Genomic DNA, 15,203 nt, shown 5'->3' on the forward strand with positions numbered 1-15,203 from the left:
CGCGCTTTCGGCTTTCCCTGCGCGTAGTTGCCGTCAAATGGAAGCGAAAAGAAATGTCGAGCGGGACAAGCGAGCCCGGGGGTTGAGGCCCCCCGCGGCAACAACAATCTCGCGGACAAAAATCCCCCACCGACCGCCCTACGGAACCGGTCTACGCCGCGCCGCGGCGCACACGAAAAAATTCGTCGTCCAATATCTGCCGAGCCACCGAGCATCATCAGCATCTGTGCGTGGCTGTGCGGCCTAGCGAATGTCACTTTACCGGAGCGGGAGGGGGTGGGGGGGTGTACCCTTTGGCGATAGGCCGCATAACGATGCAAGAGCAGCGCGAGCCTTGCGTCTAATTGCAAGCACTGCTGCTGCGACGCTGCGACGTTGCACCCGTTGACGTTGTAGCTGAAGAAAGCGGGAAGCGTAAAGCCCGCTCCCTGGACCACCACCGGATCACACGATCATGGCGGGGCGGCGCGCACATCGATCAGCGGCAGCGGCGGCGGCGGCGGTAAAGCTTACCGCTGTGCGCTTATCGAAAGTGACGGCGTTATGTAAAACTTTCACAATGGAAGAAAGTCACACATTCGAATTCGGAAACCCCCCGTGTCTCGCGAGAGAGAGAGAGAGAGGTTTGGATGTCCCCGGGCATGTTTCCAACCAAAACAAAAAAAGCCGAGACGAGACCCCACGGACGCAGCTGCTGGAGCCCTGGCCCTGGACATCCAAGGCAAGTTTCTTGTTCCCTCGTTGTTTTGATTACGTGTCGCGCGCGCCCGGTCCCGGCTCTCTCCCGGGCTGGACTCTTCGGACTTTTCGTATTTCGGGACCTCCGGTGCCGGTGCCGGTGCCGCCGCCGCCATCGCCGCCGCCGTCGCTGGCATCGAAGTAGTGAAAGTTTTGATGTTACCAAATCGTCAGCGTCGCGGCGCAGCGTTCCGGACCTGCGTTGTTTCGTTTCGCAGAATGCCTCGCAACGCTATGAACCTCCACACTGAAACAACGAGGCTGTGGTACCGGTGGAGGGAGGGGGGGATAGGCGAGAGATGGATAGCCGGTCGTTTTCGATTGTTTCCTGACGACTTTCTCGCGTCGCGCGCGATGGCGTAAGCCCCTGGACCAGCCACACAGACTCTGGCTTTCGCTGGTGTCCAGCTTTGCGGACAGTATAGTACGCTGCTGCTGCTGCTGGAGAATTCCAAGAATGTCCGGATCTCTCAGGACCACTTCTGCTCAGGCTTCTTCCCAGCCCCTGTACTCCGTTCTGGGAATGGGCGTCAACAGGTCTTGCGTGCGTCACACCTTTACAAACGAGTTTGTACTCTCTCTGGAGTACCCTCTCGACGACAACAAACATCGCCGGAGATTGCTCGCTGAGGGTCACTAAACACGCACAGACACACACACACACACACACACACACATGCTAGAGGACCCAAGCCGTGGAACGACGAGGTGAAAGTAACTCCGGGATCCGAACTCTCATCTGTCAGGCAGGCAGCAGGCCAGGCCCCGCGGCCGAGGGTCATCGTCCACTCGAGGGTGCTACACAACACCCGCGCTGCGATGCGCTGATGCGTATGCGCTGAACTAACGAAAACGCTAACGCTGGTTCTGGTTGCAGCATTTTGTGGCTTGTTTGTGAAGGCGTGCGTGAAAAACAACTACGCCCAACTACGGATTGCGCGAACCTGATGACGTAAGCCGGGCTGCGGGTTCTAAGCCCAAGCGATGGCGCCAGCGAACACACACACACACACACACATGTTGCTCCGCAGTCGCAGATGGGCAGCCCAACTAGGTAGCACATTTTTCACATGATTGCGTCCACGGCCCCCGGAGGGGGCGGAGGAAAGCAGAAATCCACCCGCGTATGCTCGCGCCGCATACCGCATACTGCATCCTGCGGACCATTTAGCACAGGCCCGTTAAGCACAGTTGAGCAAGTGGAGTACGAGCAGCAGCAGCTCGTCGATGGCTCGTTGTTTATCATACGGCGGCGCAGTGTCGCTAGGTTGGTACGTGGCGTTGCTCGTGCCCCCAATAAGCTGCGTGTTTTGTAGACTACGTGGACACGGAACGGACATACTTTGCATAGCACTAAACATAAATGGAACTACTTCCCCCAGAGAGGATGCGATACGGCGGCAGCCAGGTGATCTACCCGTTGGGGGGCTGTCCGTTCTGTTGGAGAGAAAGTTGGCCGGTCTGCCGGGCCGGGCCGGGCATCTGGGTCGGCGTCAGTCCCAGCACAGCCACTGGATCCGACGTGTCCCCTTCCAGTTTGTGCGTTGGATTTAGGACCTCCGATCCGATCTTAGTTCATCCGCGACTACAACTAATTGCACGTAAATGTCTGCTTCGCAGGTCGGGCGCTTGTGGTGGCTACTTCAAGAATCGATGCTCACGCAGCCTGCTGCAGTCTAGATTAGATAGCGGTTGTCCACCGAGACTACAGAGCTCCATTAACGATGGGCAACTCCGGCAGCATGAACGGCCTATCGGGGTACGACGAGGGATACCACTACCACCACCAGCACCAGCACCACCAGTACCAACAGCAGCAGCAGCAGCAGCAGCAGCAGTACCAGGCGGGTCTGCAAGGCTACCACCAGCATCATCAGCACCAGCAGCAGCACCAGCAACAGCGCTACCACGATGGAGCAGGGACGTGCTCCTGGATGGATTCGTACAAGCGCGATCCACCGCGCGGCCGATCGGCCCGTGACGGCGGTTACCAGCCAGATGAACTCCAGTCCGGCGAGGGCCACTGGAACACCCAGCTCAGCTCGCAGCACCAGCAACAGCAGCAGCAACAGCAACAACAGCAGTTCAAGGTCCTGCCAGACGTACCGGGCAAGGTGGCCCGGCTGCGCTCGACCAACAACGGCAACATCCTGCACGCCGGTGGCACGATCAGCAAGAGCAAACAGCAGCTGCAGCGCTCGAAGAGCATCTCGTCGCCGACCTACCAACAGCACCAGCAGCGGGCCGACGAGCCGGGCGGGGCCCAGCTGGATGTGTCCCTCAGCTCGCTGCCGCCAGTGCCATCCCGGATGCTGCTGCTGACGCGCTCCCGCACCCAGCTCAGCATGCTGGACGATGGCGAGCAAACGACGATGCGCCACCTGGTGTCGCAGTCGCGCACCGCCGCCGCCGCCACCGCTACTGCCGCCGCCGCCAACAAACAGCAGGACTACAACCACTGGAAACGGTTCGGCTCCGAGCCGGATCTGCGCGTGCCGAAGGGCCAGGGCAACCAGGGTGACCGGGGGTCAGCCGGTGGGGCGCCTGGTGCTGGTGATACCCGCACCAACACGTCGGTGACCCAGTCGAAGATTATGAAGGGTAAAGGCAAGAAGAAGGCTCCGGTACCACCGGCACCGGTAGAAAAGGTGAGTTCTGGAGTCTGTTCCGAGTAGCGTTCCGTCACTTATTCCATCTTTCTCTCCCTCTCTGGTTGGAGTAGCGCAAGTCGGGCAAGGAAGCGATCGGTAGCCAGCGCATCATCGCGTACTCGCCGCTCCGCAAGACCAACTCCGACACCTCGTCGGCGCTACCACCGGCCATCGTCGGCGAAGGTGGCGGTGCGGGGGCCACCAGCAGCAGCAGCAGGCTGCGTCTGTTCAAGACCCGGGCCGAGGCGAAGAAAACTCCCGCCGCGGCGAAGCTTCCGGAGGCATCGGACGCCAAGTTTGCGACCAAAGCGGTGACTGGGGCGGCGGGAGGCCCAAAGGCGGCGGCGGCGGCGACGGTGGAAAGTGTGACGCTCGTGGAAGGACCGCCCCATCCGCGGTCCTTCTTTCGGCGGGAGAAAACGTTCGACATCGGCCTGCTGACGCTCGAGGCCCGCAAGCGGCAGATTCAGCCGACCGGTGCCACCGCTGGGTGCGGTGCCACCGCAAGACCCACGTTGTCGCCACCCCTGACGCACCGTAAATCGATCGTGAAAACGCTGCTGGAGCAGGATGGACACACGAGACACGCTGGCCACCGCTCTCCGGGAGTGGTGGAGTCCGGTAAGGGCAAGGTCGCAGGTGGCGGCGCAAGGTCGCACGGCACGAAAGGAGCAAAGCAGCAGGGGGAAAAAAGCCTAGCAGCAGCGGCCCAGTACTTAAAGGCGCCGAAGGCGACCAACACGCTGGTGATCCCGGTCGAACCGCCGTTGGAGCGCGAGCGCGACGTGTCAACCTCGGTGACTCCGTCGCCACCACCACCACCAGCAGCACCACCGAAAGCTAGTATGTACTTCGGAATGGGAACGGTACCGAACGAAGCGGGACCGGAAGCGGGCCCCGGGTCGAAGCAGCAACCGAGACAGCGGCAAAAGAGTGACGCGCCCGTACTGTCCACGTCCAGTTACAGTTACGACGACGCTAGGACCCACGACGAGGGAGGGGAGAACGAGCCAGAGGGGGAAGAGGTGGAACCACGGGTGGTCGGGTCGATGTACCAGCAGCACGATCAGCACCACTCGATCGAATCGCTCGCCGACAGCGATCCGGACGATGAGAGCCGGCAGAAGAACCGGCACGACCCGACGGAAGCAGCGGAGCACGCCCGGCACGAGGAGGAGGAGGGTGCGGTGGTGGTGGCGTCCATCGACGAGATCGATCGCACGCAGATGGACATCATCGATCGGTTTGCGGCGAGCCTTTTGCACGAGTCGAGGCGCTTCCACTCCACCGACTCGATGGCCTCGTCCGAGGCCGACCTGCGTACGCTGAGCGTCCTATCACCGCACGATTGCGACCCGGAAGGGCAAGAGATTGCGCTCTGCCTCCGCCCGACGCTACCCCGCAAACAGTTCGACATTCCGCGCTTCAGTCCGGCCGCCGCCTGGCGGTTGCTGACGACCGACGACGAGTTTGGCCGCGACACGAACGGCGGCGGCGGTGCGGGGGGTGCCGGCGAGGGTGGCGTTGGTGAGGATGCCGCTGATTCGGACGAGGCTGGCCCGGTGGGAAAGGGGGCGGGAAGGGACCATGGGCCGTTCCTGTGCGGGGGCGACCTGCACGCCCTGGACGCCGCCTCGGAGGACCGGATCGAGCGGGTGTACCGGGAGCCGGTGCCGGGGCTGCAGGACAACAAGAGCGGTGACAGTGGCATCTCGGGCGATGCCGGGCTGCTCGACATTGGGCGGGACGAGCCGAAGGGCACGCTGGGCGGTGTCAACGAGGAGCACCACCGCTGCCACGGTGGCTGGTTGTCGAACGGGCTCAGGCCAACCGCCTGGACACCACAGCAGGATCTGGAGGACGACGATGACACTACGACGGGCAGCAGCACCGGTGGAGACGGGTACCGCCATCAGCAACACCATCCGCACCACCACCCGCTGCCGCAGCACCAGCAGCAGCAGGAGCAGCAGGAGAACGACGCGCGGCACGGGCTCGGTGCGGAGAACGAGTTCGCCAGCAAGGGCCACCTGTTCAGTCTCTCGTTGCCACGGGAGAACCATTTGTCCATCTACACCGGCGGTTCCATAGACGACAAGGTAAGTGCCAGGGAGGGGGGTCGCACACAGACCACAGAGCACCGAGCTTACCAAGCGCGCCCGTTCCACAGGTCGAGAAACACGTGTTCAACAGTCTGCAAAAGTTGCACAAGTCGGTGTCGGACGCGTTCAAGAGCGACGACGACGTCGGTGGCGCTATCGATAGCAACAACAACTGGTTTCTGGGCCGACTGACGACCAAACCGGGCTCGGTGCCGCCCGCCCATGCCCACGAGAAACGGCAGCTGGCCCACCCGTCCGGACTGACCCCACTGGCCGGCGACTCCGGACTGCGGCTTCGGAGCTTCTCGCCGGAAAACCTAACCGCGACGGCAACCATGCTCCACGGGCCCATCTCGGACGTGTCGCGTGGCAAAATTACGAGCTCCATCAGCTACCTCGTGAGCGGCCGGCACATGATGTACCTGCCAAAGGAGCCGACGCGCCTGTTGATCCAGCCTGGCGCCGACCGGTTAGCGAAACACAATCACAACAACAACAGTCGCATCGCAGCCGACACGCAGCGCGCAGGTGTCTGCCCGCCGAATCTGCCCAGCTACCATCACCAGCAGCAGCAGCAGGCCAAGTTGTCCTCGGCGAAGGTCAGTGGACAGCCCGTGGGCGACCGGCACGGAGGCCGAGGCTGCAAGGTTTCGCCCAGTGGCGGCCCGGGTGCACCGGGGGACGAGGATAGCAGGAAGCAGCGCGAGGATAAGGAAAACCTGCAGGACCCGGTACCGGTGGCGGCGGCGGCGGCGGCGACCAAGCTGCTGCTCGAGCCCAGCTTCCCGGTGAAGCTGTCGAACAGGCGCAACCATCGGTTCACCTTCCAGAGCACGATCCGGCAGATAGAGAAGCGGCGTGTCGCGGAGAAGCTGTCGCGGGAGGCCGAAATTAAGGAAGCGATGCGACTGAGCGAGCTGGAAGCGATGCAGCGCGTCGAGGAGGAGTTCCAGAAGAAGCGGGCCCGGGAGAAGGCCTCGATACGCCACCAGCTGCGGCTGTTCTCGATGGAGGATCAACAGGACACGGACTACGGTGTAGACCAGCACCACCAGCCGGAGGAAGTCGGAATGCTGGAAGTGACGGTTAGTTATCCAACGCCAAGCGCGTTTTTTCTATCTCTCTTTAATCCTATTCCCACTCATCCAATGGCTTGTTGTTCCAACAGCAGCAGCTCGAGAACAAACGTTTGGAGGCTGATCTAGACAGCCTACCGCACCAGACCGGACTGTACCGGAAGCGAGAGTTTAGCCCCATCGAACGGCAACTGCAATGCTATAAACGCCCCAACGGCGGTGGTGGCACCGAAGGCACCATGTATCCATTCTTGCGCCAGCAGGACGACCAAGACGACCAGCACCAGGATCAGCAGCTGGGCACGTTGCAGCGCCAGCAACACCAACAGCAGCAGGTACTCAACGGTGATTATCGGGAAAACGGTTTCGTTGGGGAAGACAATGACAATGGTGACAGCGGCAGTAGCTTAGGGTACGTTGACACCCGCACGCCGTACATTTCGCGGATTATTCAGGCGAAAAGTAGCAAATCGTTCGCCTTAAGGAAGTGAAGGGGCTAAACTGGAGCAGCTCAAACGCGCGCGTCGCTCCGCCGCCAGTCGAAGACCCGTCTGCCATCTAGTCAAAACGAGACGCGGCTTGCCTAGCGTTTTGGTTGCTTTCCGGGTCGATTCGGATGGAAATAACGGTGGTAATGTTAGCTCGGTTTCATCAACCATTTTCGTCGCCGTTTAGAACGGTTCCGACAGGCACTGGAAGTTGTTTCGCGCAAGTAGCAACAGGACAGCAGCAGTAGCACACACACACACAACCCTCTCTACTTCTTTCGTGGTGCGCAGTTCTGGTCTGTTTTGTCTTTTTACGGTATCATAGAAAATGACACGTGTTTCGCATAAAATTCTAGTTTAGATGAATAAACATCAGTATCTGTCGAAGGGTAGCATGTTTCACGCCTACGAAAAGGCCTGCTTCGAAATTGATTCCGCGATCACAAACGGTACCGGTTTACTCGAACTGATTGTCATTTATTTTTGTTCTTTACGTTTCAGTAGCATGCGTTACATTTCGGTTTGCATCTTTTGCCTCGTTCTATGTTTTATTCCTTTTACTCGTCCAACATTGATTGTAAAATTTCGGAGTATTTTCGATTAGACTCATGTTATGTAGTTTTAGTGCGCTTAACCGTCAAATATCGTTCAATAAACTAATGCTCCAATATCGTTGTTCGTTTCAATAGCACCGATTTTTGTTTTATTACTCATACTAATTGTTAACCCGAATTGGTACAGGACAACTGTTATCGAATAACGAATAGGATCTTTCAGAAGTTTAGTCCAAACGTTTTCTTCAAAGCGATCACGTGTGAACCCATGGTTGGATATTTGTTCCCAGCGAATCGAACTTTTGGACACTTGCCGTACATACAATTCACTGGGTTTATTGATCATATAAATTGAGACAATCATATAAATTGTTTGACATAATGTAACAGTTGTCCTGCCCAACGCTCTAAACTCAAACCGATTAGCCATGCTACTTCTTCATCCATTTTAGCAGTTTCGCCTCACGCTCAGTGAGTTGACTGGCTCCACCTGGCTGGTGGCTTGTGGATGGTGGACAATCGCTATTCGACATCCGTTTTCCGACATTCGCCGCCTCCTGCGAGTCCATCTTCAGTTGATTCTCTTCTTGCGCTCTTTGCATCTCTTCTCTCAATATTGATTCCACGGTTGTTTCTGCACCCCCACTCTCCGGTGGCAGCAGGTAGAATTTCTTCACCATGTAGGATGCGCCTGCTGCGTTAGAAAGTCGGCTCAAAAACTCACTCTTCAGATAGCCCCCATCCGTGGGCGAGCAATTGCCGCTGAAGTAGAGTAACGCTTTCGGAATGCAACGTACGGCAATCATTGTTGAATCTGGTTCAAGGACCTGTTTCGGCGGAGTCGTATCTAGAAAGTGCATCATAAACATATTTCATTTATATAAATATTATGATTTTGAAAATGAGAACATTCTTCAAAGAAAGGGAAATAAATAAAAGTAAAACACTTACAGAGATAGAAGGGCGTTGTCGGATCGGTAAGAAAACTGCGCACAAACTCTTCAACGTCGCTAACTTTTTCGTTCACCCAGAACACGCCTTGCAGAATATAACGATCAGGAAACTGCACGCGTATCAACGTTCTACGGTAGGATGCATATGTTTCTGTAATCTTTGCCCCGCGACGTAGACGGTCTTCTCCCAGCATCAGCGGTGCGTCTTCCAACTCTTTCACTTGCTGCTGCAGCTGCTTATACATCTGCATTACTTCTGGGACGGTGAGCTCAAAAAACGAATCATCCACGGCATTCGATTGGTCACTCACGATCGTGTCGGCATGATACAAAACTGCATCCCGTGTACCCAGCACCTCAAGTTTCATTTCCGGACTTTCCAGGCTAGCAGCTGGCACAGGTGTCGGATTGGTTTCACCTAGCTGTTGATTTGTCTGCGGTTGATTAGTCGATGAGGAAACCCCCGATTCGGCACCAGTATTTTTCGAAGCATCCACGGATGCTGATGACGTTGCAGAACAATCGGCATCCGTTTTCAGTACCGGTACCGGAGCCGATTCGGGCAATTTGGGCAATTCGGGCTTCGGGCAATCGATCGTCTGGAGCGTTGTTTCGTCTGCCTTTAAGGCTTCACGCTTCGCTTGTAGTAACGGTGCTGAGATGTGGGCCTGCGTATGGGGATCTTCCGGTTCGCGTTGCAGTAGTCGAATGATAGCTCTGCCACTAGTTAACCCGAGACTCTTAAGTGAGGTTTCCCCCAGCTGTGGCCAGAACACTTCGCGCCGCATGTAGATCATCAGCGGGCGAGACTCTGCGTTGGCCCGCTCGGGGCACAGCGTCTGTAACACCTCCAGCAGCGAAAACGACGGTTTAAACGAACCGCACCGACGGTCTCCGTCTTCACACTGCAGCTGAATCGTCACATCCGTTTCAACGCGAACACGCTTCGCTTTTGTCATCTCGAGCGTGGCATTGTTGGGCAGACCAGAGAAGCGAAACATTGCCGAAAGGTCCAGCACCCGATTGTAGTGCGTTAGGTCGTACTCTTCGAGAGAAAAATTAAACTTTCGACATACCTTTTCCAAAATCTGAAAAAATAGGATCAATTAGACAAGATATTGGATCGGTAGCCTCTACGCTAACCTCCAAAACTGTTGTACCCGGTTCGACTTTTACAGTCATCCGGCGTCCATGCACCGTGAGAACGGTCACACTTCTTGTGCTCATGTTATTCTATTCTGTCCAGGAACGGGTTTTGGTTTCCAAACTTACAATATTTCACTAACCGGCACGGAGAGTTCACGGTCTTCGAAAGTTATTATGAAGGGGATTCGAAACCTGACTGCACAGTGACTTGCTTAGAGACGGCAAAATAGTCATTGTAAACATTGGAATGACAGTTCGCAAACCGCCACCCCTTCGCACACACACCAAAGCATACGACTACACGACCCCGTTGCAGAATTTTGTGGCTCACCCGAGTTCAAAAATCACTTCGTAATGAACTGTTGTTTCAATGGAACGGTTGGCTAAGACTTTTATCGGTAGGATCACTGTTAGTCAGATATTTAATAATGTTGAGATAGCAAGTCTTGCTGCTTCATTTTCAACGCTGTATCTATTTTTGGGTATAGAGAATGGCGACAACAGCGTTGATCGCAGGTCTGTCAGTTGGCAGCAATCGTGTTGTGCACACCCTCACGGTTTAGAAAACTTTGGAACGTTGTAGTAAAACATTACTACAAGAAACCACTTAAAAATAACCAATAATTAATGAATTATTGCAACACAAAAAAATTAATGGAACTATTCAGTACACGGTATCTTCAGAGAAGCTATGATTTCAGAGCTTCAAAAATTGTCACAGGAGGGAAATAAAGTTTTTACCATACTAATTATTCTTTCGTTCTGCAAAAAAAAATCAAAACGCTGAATAGGAAAGTACATCATAATAATTTTATCATTTTTAAATTAGACTTACCAATACTTTCCTTCAACAATTCCGACCTAATTAATTTGTATAAAACACTGTGCATAAATAGAAATTTATGTTCAAACCGATAAGAAAAATCACACACAATCCTTCTATTTTTGCCTAGAATCACATTGTGCTTCTTTATTGCTGTTTCCTTTTTTCCGCCTTTCTGTCGCAACTGGTTGCGATTTTTGTTGGAAAGCGTTGTTAATTTATCGCATTAGTTGGATAAAGCGCTGATCGAGTGGCTCTGAAAAAACCCAGGCAACTGTAATCCGTTCGGGAAAGGTTGTCGAAAGTTGTCGGGGGTGGCTTCATTTTGTGTGTCGTGTATGTTGTAATCTTTGTGTGTCATTTTGTCGTTTTTGCTTCTTTGATAGTTTTAAAATTATGAATTATGAAAAGGACAATCAAATCTCACCCACTGTTATTTGGTTGTGCTTTTGAATTCCACGATTCTGCGTTTGCTTAATATCGATTTGCTTTTCAGGCGAACGAACGAAAGAAAGGGAAGACAAACAGGATACATAAAACATAATCTGAGGTTCGCTGGTCAAAATAAAAATTAAAAAACAAAAATTCTACGCGATATTGTGACCGATTTACAAAACATCTAATATCACGTAGGGACTAGAAGGATTTCATTAAACCGAATTTTTAGCTGTTCTCGTGCTTGCTGTGACTGATCTGAAATTGGTTTTTAAGTCTACTAAATAGCAGTAAACAATCCAAAACGTAATAACTTCATACATTTGCTAAAGCAAGCTAAAGTTTAACTCCCACTCGCTGAAGTAATCGCTATTTGTGATCAGTTTGATTTTTTCGCATCTTTTGTGTCTTCCTTAGCCTGACCGCGTCCCAAAATTTTCGCCAAGCTGTCCCAGATTCCACCGAATAGCAAGGCGCAGCTCAGATTTTCGAACGGCACAAACGGATCGTGGATGCCGAGCAGAATTGACGACAGCTTGAAGTACACGAGGAAGATAACGATGCCGAAGTAGACGAGGGCGTGCGGGGCTGAGATCAGGTCCGTCTTCTTGTCCAGCACAAAAATGATCGAAGCTATTAACGATGCTTTGGTGTAGCTGTTAGGAAATGTTTTGATGCAACGAAAAAAAGGTTACTCGAATGCACAGAATTTTGTACACTGACAATCCATAAAGAAAGGATTGCCGAACAGGAAGGGGCAGAAAAAAACTTACAAGCTTGGTTGCAAGAACTCCATGGCCGTCGGCGTCCAGACACCACGAATCAATCGTTCAATCAGCTTCGTGAAGCCGGCCCCGTTGCCCTTTAACGTGCCGATAAGGATCATGATGATGAATGCGTTCGGGTATAGTTTGGCAGCATGCGTAACACCATCGTGGATCTGCAAAGGTCATATGAAATAGATCAAAACCAACTCAAAATACTGCTGTAGGTTATTTCGCGTTTGCAGAAAAAAATGTAAATTGAAATTGAATTAATTGAAAATTGGGAATATTGTACTTTTTCGTACATCCAAATGAGAATGCACGTTTTGCACTGACAGTACTGTTGGTTGATCGTGCAGGATATTTTTGCGAGTTTGGTATAGATTGAGATGGTTTGATAGACGCTCTGGATGACGGTAGTAGATTGAGAAGCTGCCGTGCCGTGTTGTTTAGGTTCCTCTGGACCATTTAGATGCCATTCAGCTCAACGAGAGCTTGTGTCCAAATGAAATTTCTAATTTAAAGTTTTTCTTTGTAGTCTTTGGTTATTACCTTCTTTGCTCGATAAATTTCCTTCATTGAACTAGCAACCACCTTGACGGGCAAGAATTTTGCCACCTTGTAGCCAATGTCGAAGGGAGTATAAAAAACGATGTACCAGCAGGCGGTGGCGACAAGCAGCTGAGGGGTGTTCTTCAGTGGCGCCAGGATGGGTTCACCAAGCAGCCCGTTAGCAACCATGCCGCCCGCGAAAACGACAAGCATCGTTGACAGCCAGCAGGCAAGCGGATGTTTCCGCGAAAAGGCATGCGCTCCGACCCCAAGATCCTCCTTCACCGAGAGGGCACACAGAAGGCTGTGCGCGATGTCGAAGTAAGGAAACATCTTCAGTTTTATCACCTGATTGGCGATATCGAGAAATGCCTCGGGATCCATGATTTCACCGGTTGTTCACTTGTGTCACAGAAATGCACGGAAAAAGTAGAGAAGATCGCCTGTAATTGAATTGAAGACATCGATAGTATTAGTATCTTTTAAATTTTCTTTTTTTTTCATTACTATTCACTGTAATCACTACACCAGATGACAAGAAATTACTTATTAGTAAAAGGTATCAGTACTCTAAAGTATAAAAGAGTTTGGAAACGGTATTAAAATAAACGAAGGAAAGCTTTCAGCGAGCTTATGATGTACAATCCAACTATCCAGGTCCCCAGCACTTTTAGCACGTCGCGGGAGACGAAAATAGGTTCACTCCCAAACCACACGGTTCTCGCCCCTAAGTGAATAAAAAATCGACACACAACTGCTCGGGTTAAAGCTTTGTGACACGAAAAAGGCCTTTTTCCCAGGGTTCACGCAGTTGCACAGACTTCCGATCAACCGGGAGCAACGATTATACCGATTGCGCAGGCGACTGAGAAACCCCCTGGCCAGCAGGCAGGCAAGAAATGGAAGAAAAACATGACAAGACGGTGGAGTGGAGGTGGAGTCTTTTCTAATGGGAGATTAGTTTTTGCATGGCAATACGTACTACTGCATCCCTAGTAAACCATTACGAACACACAGGATAACAACCTGCCAGCTCAAGTGACTAGTTAAGGATGGATTAGAATATGGTTTGGGGCGCTCTATGGCGACGGGGTTTTCAAACCTTAGCTGTTCTGTGTCGTTCCGGGATGGGTTCACAAGTAGCGCGCGCAAACCGTGAGTAATAAATATGCTGATGGCTGATGGTGACTAAAATCAAAACTATCACCTGAAACACACTGCGTTTAGTCGTTTTCTCAGTGTAGCAGAAGCCGCCACGAACAGTCAAGCTGCTTCCGCCTGCTAGATCAATCTTTGTTATACTGGTCGTCGTCACGAACCATGCTGCTCCAATCGCCACTATACTGCGTGACCACCGAACTGCGATCACCCGGTCTCCCCGTAGCTTCGCACTTCGATACGTTTCTTTTCGGTACCATTAGGCACCGAAAGCGACGTGCGGACGAATGTTTTAATTTTAGAACTTTCAATAAATGAGCTGCGCGACATGAAGGCGCAGCGAGGCCGGGATGGCCAAGTAGAAACAGGAGCCCCGCGAAGTTACGCGGTTGTGCGTGCTATACCGGGACGCTAGCCAACGCACGCCAAACGTCTGGTTGCACGTGAGTGTGCGCATTTGTGCCAGCAGAGGTGATCGTTTATAGAACGCACATTCGCCGACGCACGCACAAATCTAGGTATGGATGGATTTTTCCTTTCCCAGTCTTAGAAGGTCCTCTACATACAGCACGCCGCGATGTTGGGGCGGCTCTGCTACACACAGGCTATTGCAGCTTTCACGGGGACAAAATAAAAATCAAAACTACAATCTCAGCGTTATTTTTAACTCAACCCGTCCGATTGTAGCACGTCGAAGAAATCACTGGCCTTGAAATCTATGCGATCCGCACTCTCAAACGAATGCCAAAATATGTTAACCCCGATATGATTCATTCGGCGGTATGCCGGGTCGAAAGCACCTTGGCCGTCGATTTGACGAAGAAAGTTCGACGCGTGATTGTCTGCTCCATGTTCAAAATCCGTGGCACACATGATTTTCCTTACGTTTCATTAAAGCGATTCCATTCTGGGCCTTCGCAGGATCTGATTGGTTTTGTGCAATCAACCACTGCGGAAACAAAACAAAGCAAAACACCAAAATTACACAGTAAACAAACCTACAGTGCTCGATGTCCACAAATGCAAACAGCTACTATTGCTGCTCGGTTGCGTATGAAGTTCGCTCGAATTATCCTAGGAGATCACAATATCGTTTTCACAACAAGAAACTTGGTGAATTCTTTCGTCTTTTTCCCCTTTCCCCGCCGCAAGAGCGCCGGTTTCATACGAGTCCGTATTTACAGGACCGTCTCTTCGCGAACAAACTCTTGCATAATAAAGCTTAGAATTGAATATCGTGTTGCCGGGCTGCGAGGCCTGAAGGAACGTATGTCTATTCTGTACGGTATTCCGAATAGAACAAGTATAATGTTTGAAGAATGATTTGCTTGCTTATAATAATATGCGTGCTTATGTATTGTGCCCAATTATTAGCTAGTATTATTCACCTAAACAGTATTAAATATTACGGTTTTACTTGATGTTTTAGTTGATAGATATGAAAATGACTTCCGGACCTTATGCTTGAAAAAGAGTTTACATGGCTAGATGTCAATTCCGCTGTTCCCAATCATTTCATACATTTGGTTAAATTTTTCCCGTGTTGTTTATTGCTTTTGCTTCATCTTCTCTTTCACATTAGGAAACGTATTGTATCATCGTTTATGACTGAACATTCAAAACTCGTGTTGTAGCGTTGCCCCGCAAAACATGTTTTGAGCACTTCGATCCGAAGAGTAAACGTCGTTACAGGCGGCAAAATCTACACACCACTACACACGAAAATCTAAACATTAGCTTCGGTTTGCTAACTGTGCTAACTT

General features: G+C 52.2%; 3 protein-coding genes across 6 annotated transcripts; 1 reads left to right on the forward strand and 2 right to left on the reverse strand.

Moving 5' to 3' along the window:
• Positions 1-2,462: 2,462 nt before the first annotated feature.
• LOC128267164 (uncharacterized) lies at positions 2,463-7,058 on the forward strand. Its single transcript, XM_053003956.1, has 5 exons — positions 2,463-2,546; positions 2,616-3,386; positions 3,461-5,488; positions 5,560-6,576; positions 6,660-7,058. The coding sequence occupies exons 1-5, from the start codon at positions 2,463-2,465 to the stop codon at positions 7,056-7,058; spliced, it is 4,299 nt and encodes a 1,432-aa protein (XP_052859916.1).
• A 455-nt stretch (positions 7,059-7,513) lies between these two features.
• Positions 7,514-9,795, reverse strand: LOC128268465 (tether containing UBX domain for GLUT4). Its single transcript, XM_053005576.1, has 3 exons — positions 9,706-9,795; positions 8,561-9,650; positions 7,514-8,456 (listed from the first exon to the last, which is right to left on the reverse strand). Exons 1-3 carry the CDS (start codon positions 9,787-9,789, stop codon positions 8,041-8,043), a joined length of 1,590 nt encoding a protein of 529 aa, XP_052861536.1. The 5' UTR covers positions 9,790-9,795; the 3' UTR covers positions 7,514-8,040.
• Positions 9,796-10,656: 861 nt separating this feature from the next.
• Positions 10,657-14,643, reverse strand: LOC128277380 (trimeric intracellular cation channel type 1B.1). Of its 4 annotated transcripts, none has more exons than XM_053015856.1 (4): positions 14,439-14,643; positions 12,283-12,725; positions 11,740-11,906; positions 10,657-11,622 (listed from the first exon to the last, which is right to left on the reverse strand). In XM_053015856.1, the coding sequence occupies exons 2-4, from the start codon at positions 12,664-12,666 to the stop codon at positions 11,346-11,348; spliced, it is 828 nt and encodes a 275-aa protein (XP_052871816.1). In that variant the 5' UTR covers positions 12,667-12,725; positions 14,439-14,643; the 3' UTR covers positions 10,657-11,345. The 4 variants fall into 4 exon arrangements, with proteins under 4 accessions (XP_052871816.1, XP_052871808.1, XP_052871792.1 ...); XM_053015848.1 differs by having other exon boundaries at positions 14,443-14,642; XM_053015832.1 differs by lacking the exon at positions 14,439-14,643 and adding an exon at positions 13,490-13,689.
• Between the last annotated feature and the right edge of the window lie 560 nt (positions 14,644-15,203).

This window comes from Anopheles cruzii, chromosome X (assembly GCF_943734635.1).
Source record: "Anopheles cruzii chromosome X, idAnoCruzAS_RS32_06, whole genome shotgun sequence".
NCBI lineage: Eukaryota > Metazoa > Arthropoda > Insecta > Diptera > Culicidae > Anopheles > Anopheles cruzii.

Bases quoted from the DNA above. Each gene is read 5' to 3' on its own strand.
- LOC128267164 (XM_053003956.1), top strand. From the start codon at position 2,463: ATGGGCAACTCCGGCAGCATGAACGGCCTATCGGGGTACGACGAGGGA. The intron at 2,547-2,615 runs CAACAGCAGCAG...CAGCATCATCAG, and splicing joins AGCACCAGCACCACCAGTAC to CACCAGCAGCAGCACCAGCA. The intron at 5,489-5,559 runs GTAAGTGCCAGG...CCCGTTCCACAG, and splicing joins GCGGTTCCATAGACGACAAG to GTCGAGAAACACGTGTTCAA.
- LOC128268465 (XM_053005576.1), bottom strand. From the start codon at position 9,789: ATGAGCACAAGAAGTGTGACCGTTCTCACGGTGCATGGACGCCGGATG. The intron at 9,651-9,705 runs GTTAGCGTAGAG...CTATTTTTTCAG, and splicing joins CGGGTACAACAGTTTTGGAG to ATTTTGGAAAAGGTATGTCG. The intron at 8,457-8,560 runs GTAAGTGTTTTA...TGCACTTTCTAG, and splicing joins GACAACGCCCTTCTATCTCT to ATACGACTCCGCCGAAACAG.
- LOC128277380 (XM_053015856.1), bottom strand. From the start codon at position 12,666: ATGGATCCCGAGGCATTTCTCGATATCGCCAATCAGGTGATAAAACTG. The intron at 11,907-12,282 runs GTAATAACCAAA...TGACCTTTGCAG, and splicing joins AAATTTATCGAGCAAAGAAG to ATCCACGATGGTGTTACGCA. The intron at 11,623-11,739 runs GTAAGTTTTTTT...ATTTCCTAACAG, and splicing joins GAGTTCTTGCAACCAAGCTT to CTACACCAAAGCATCGTTAA.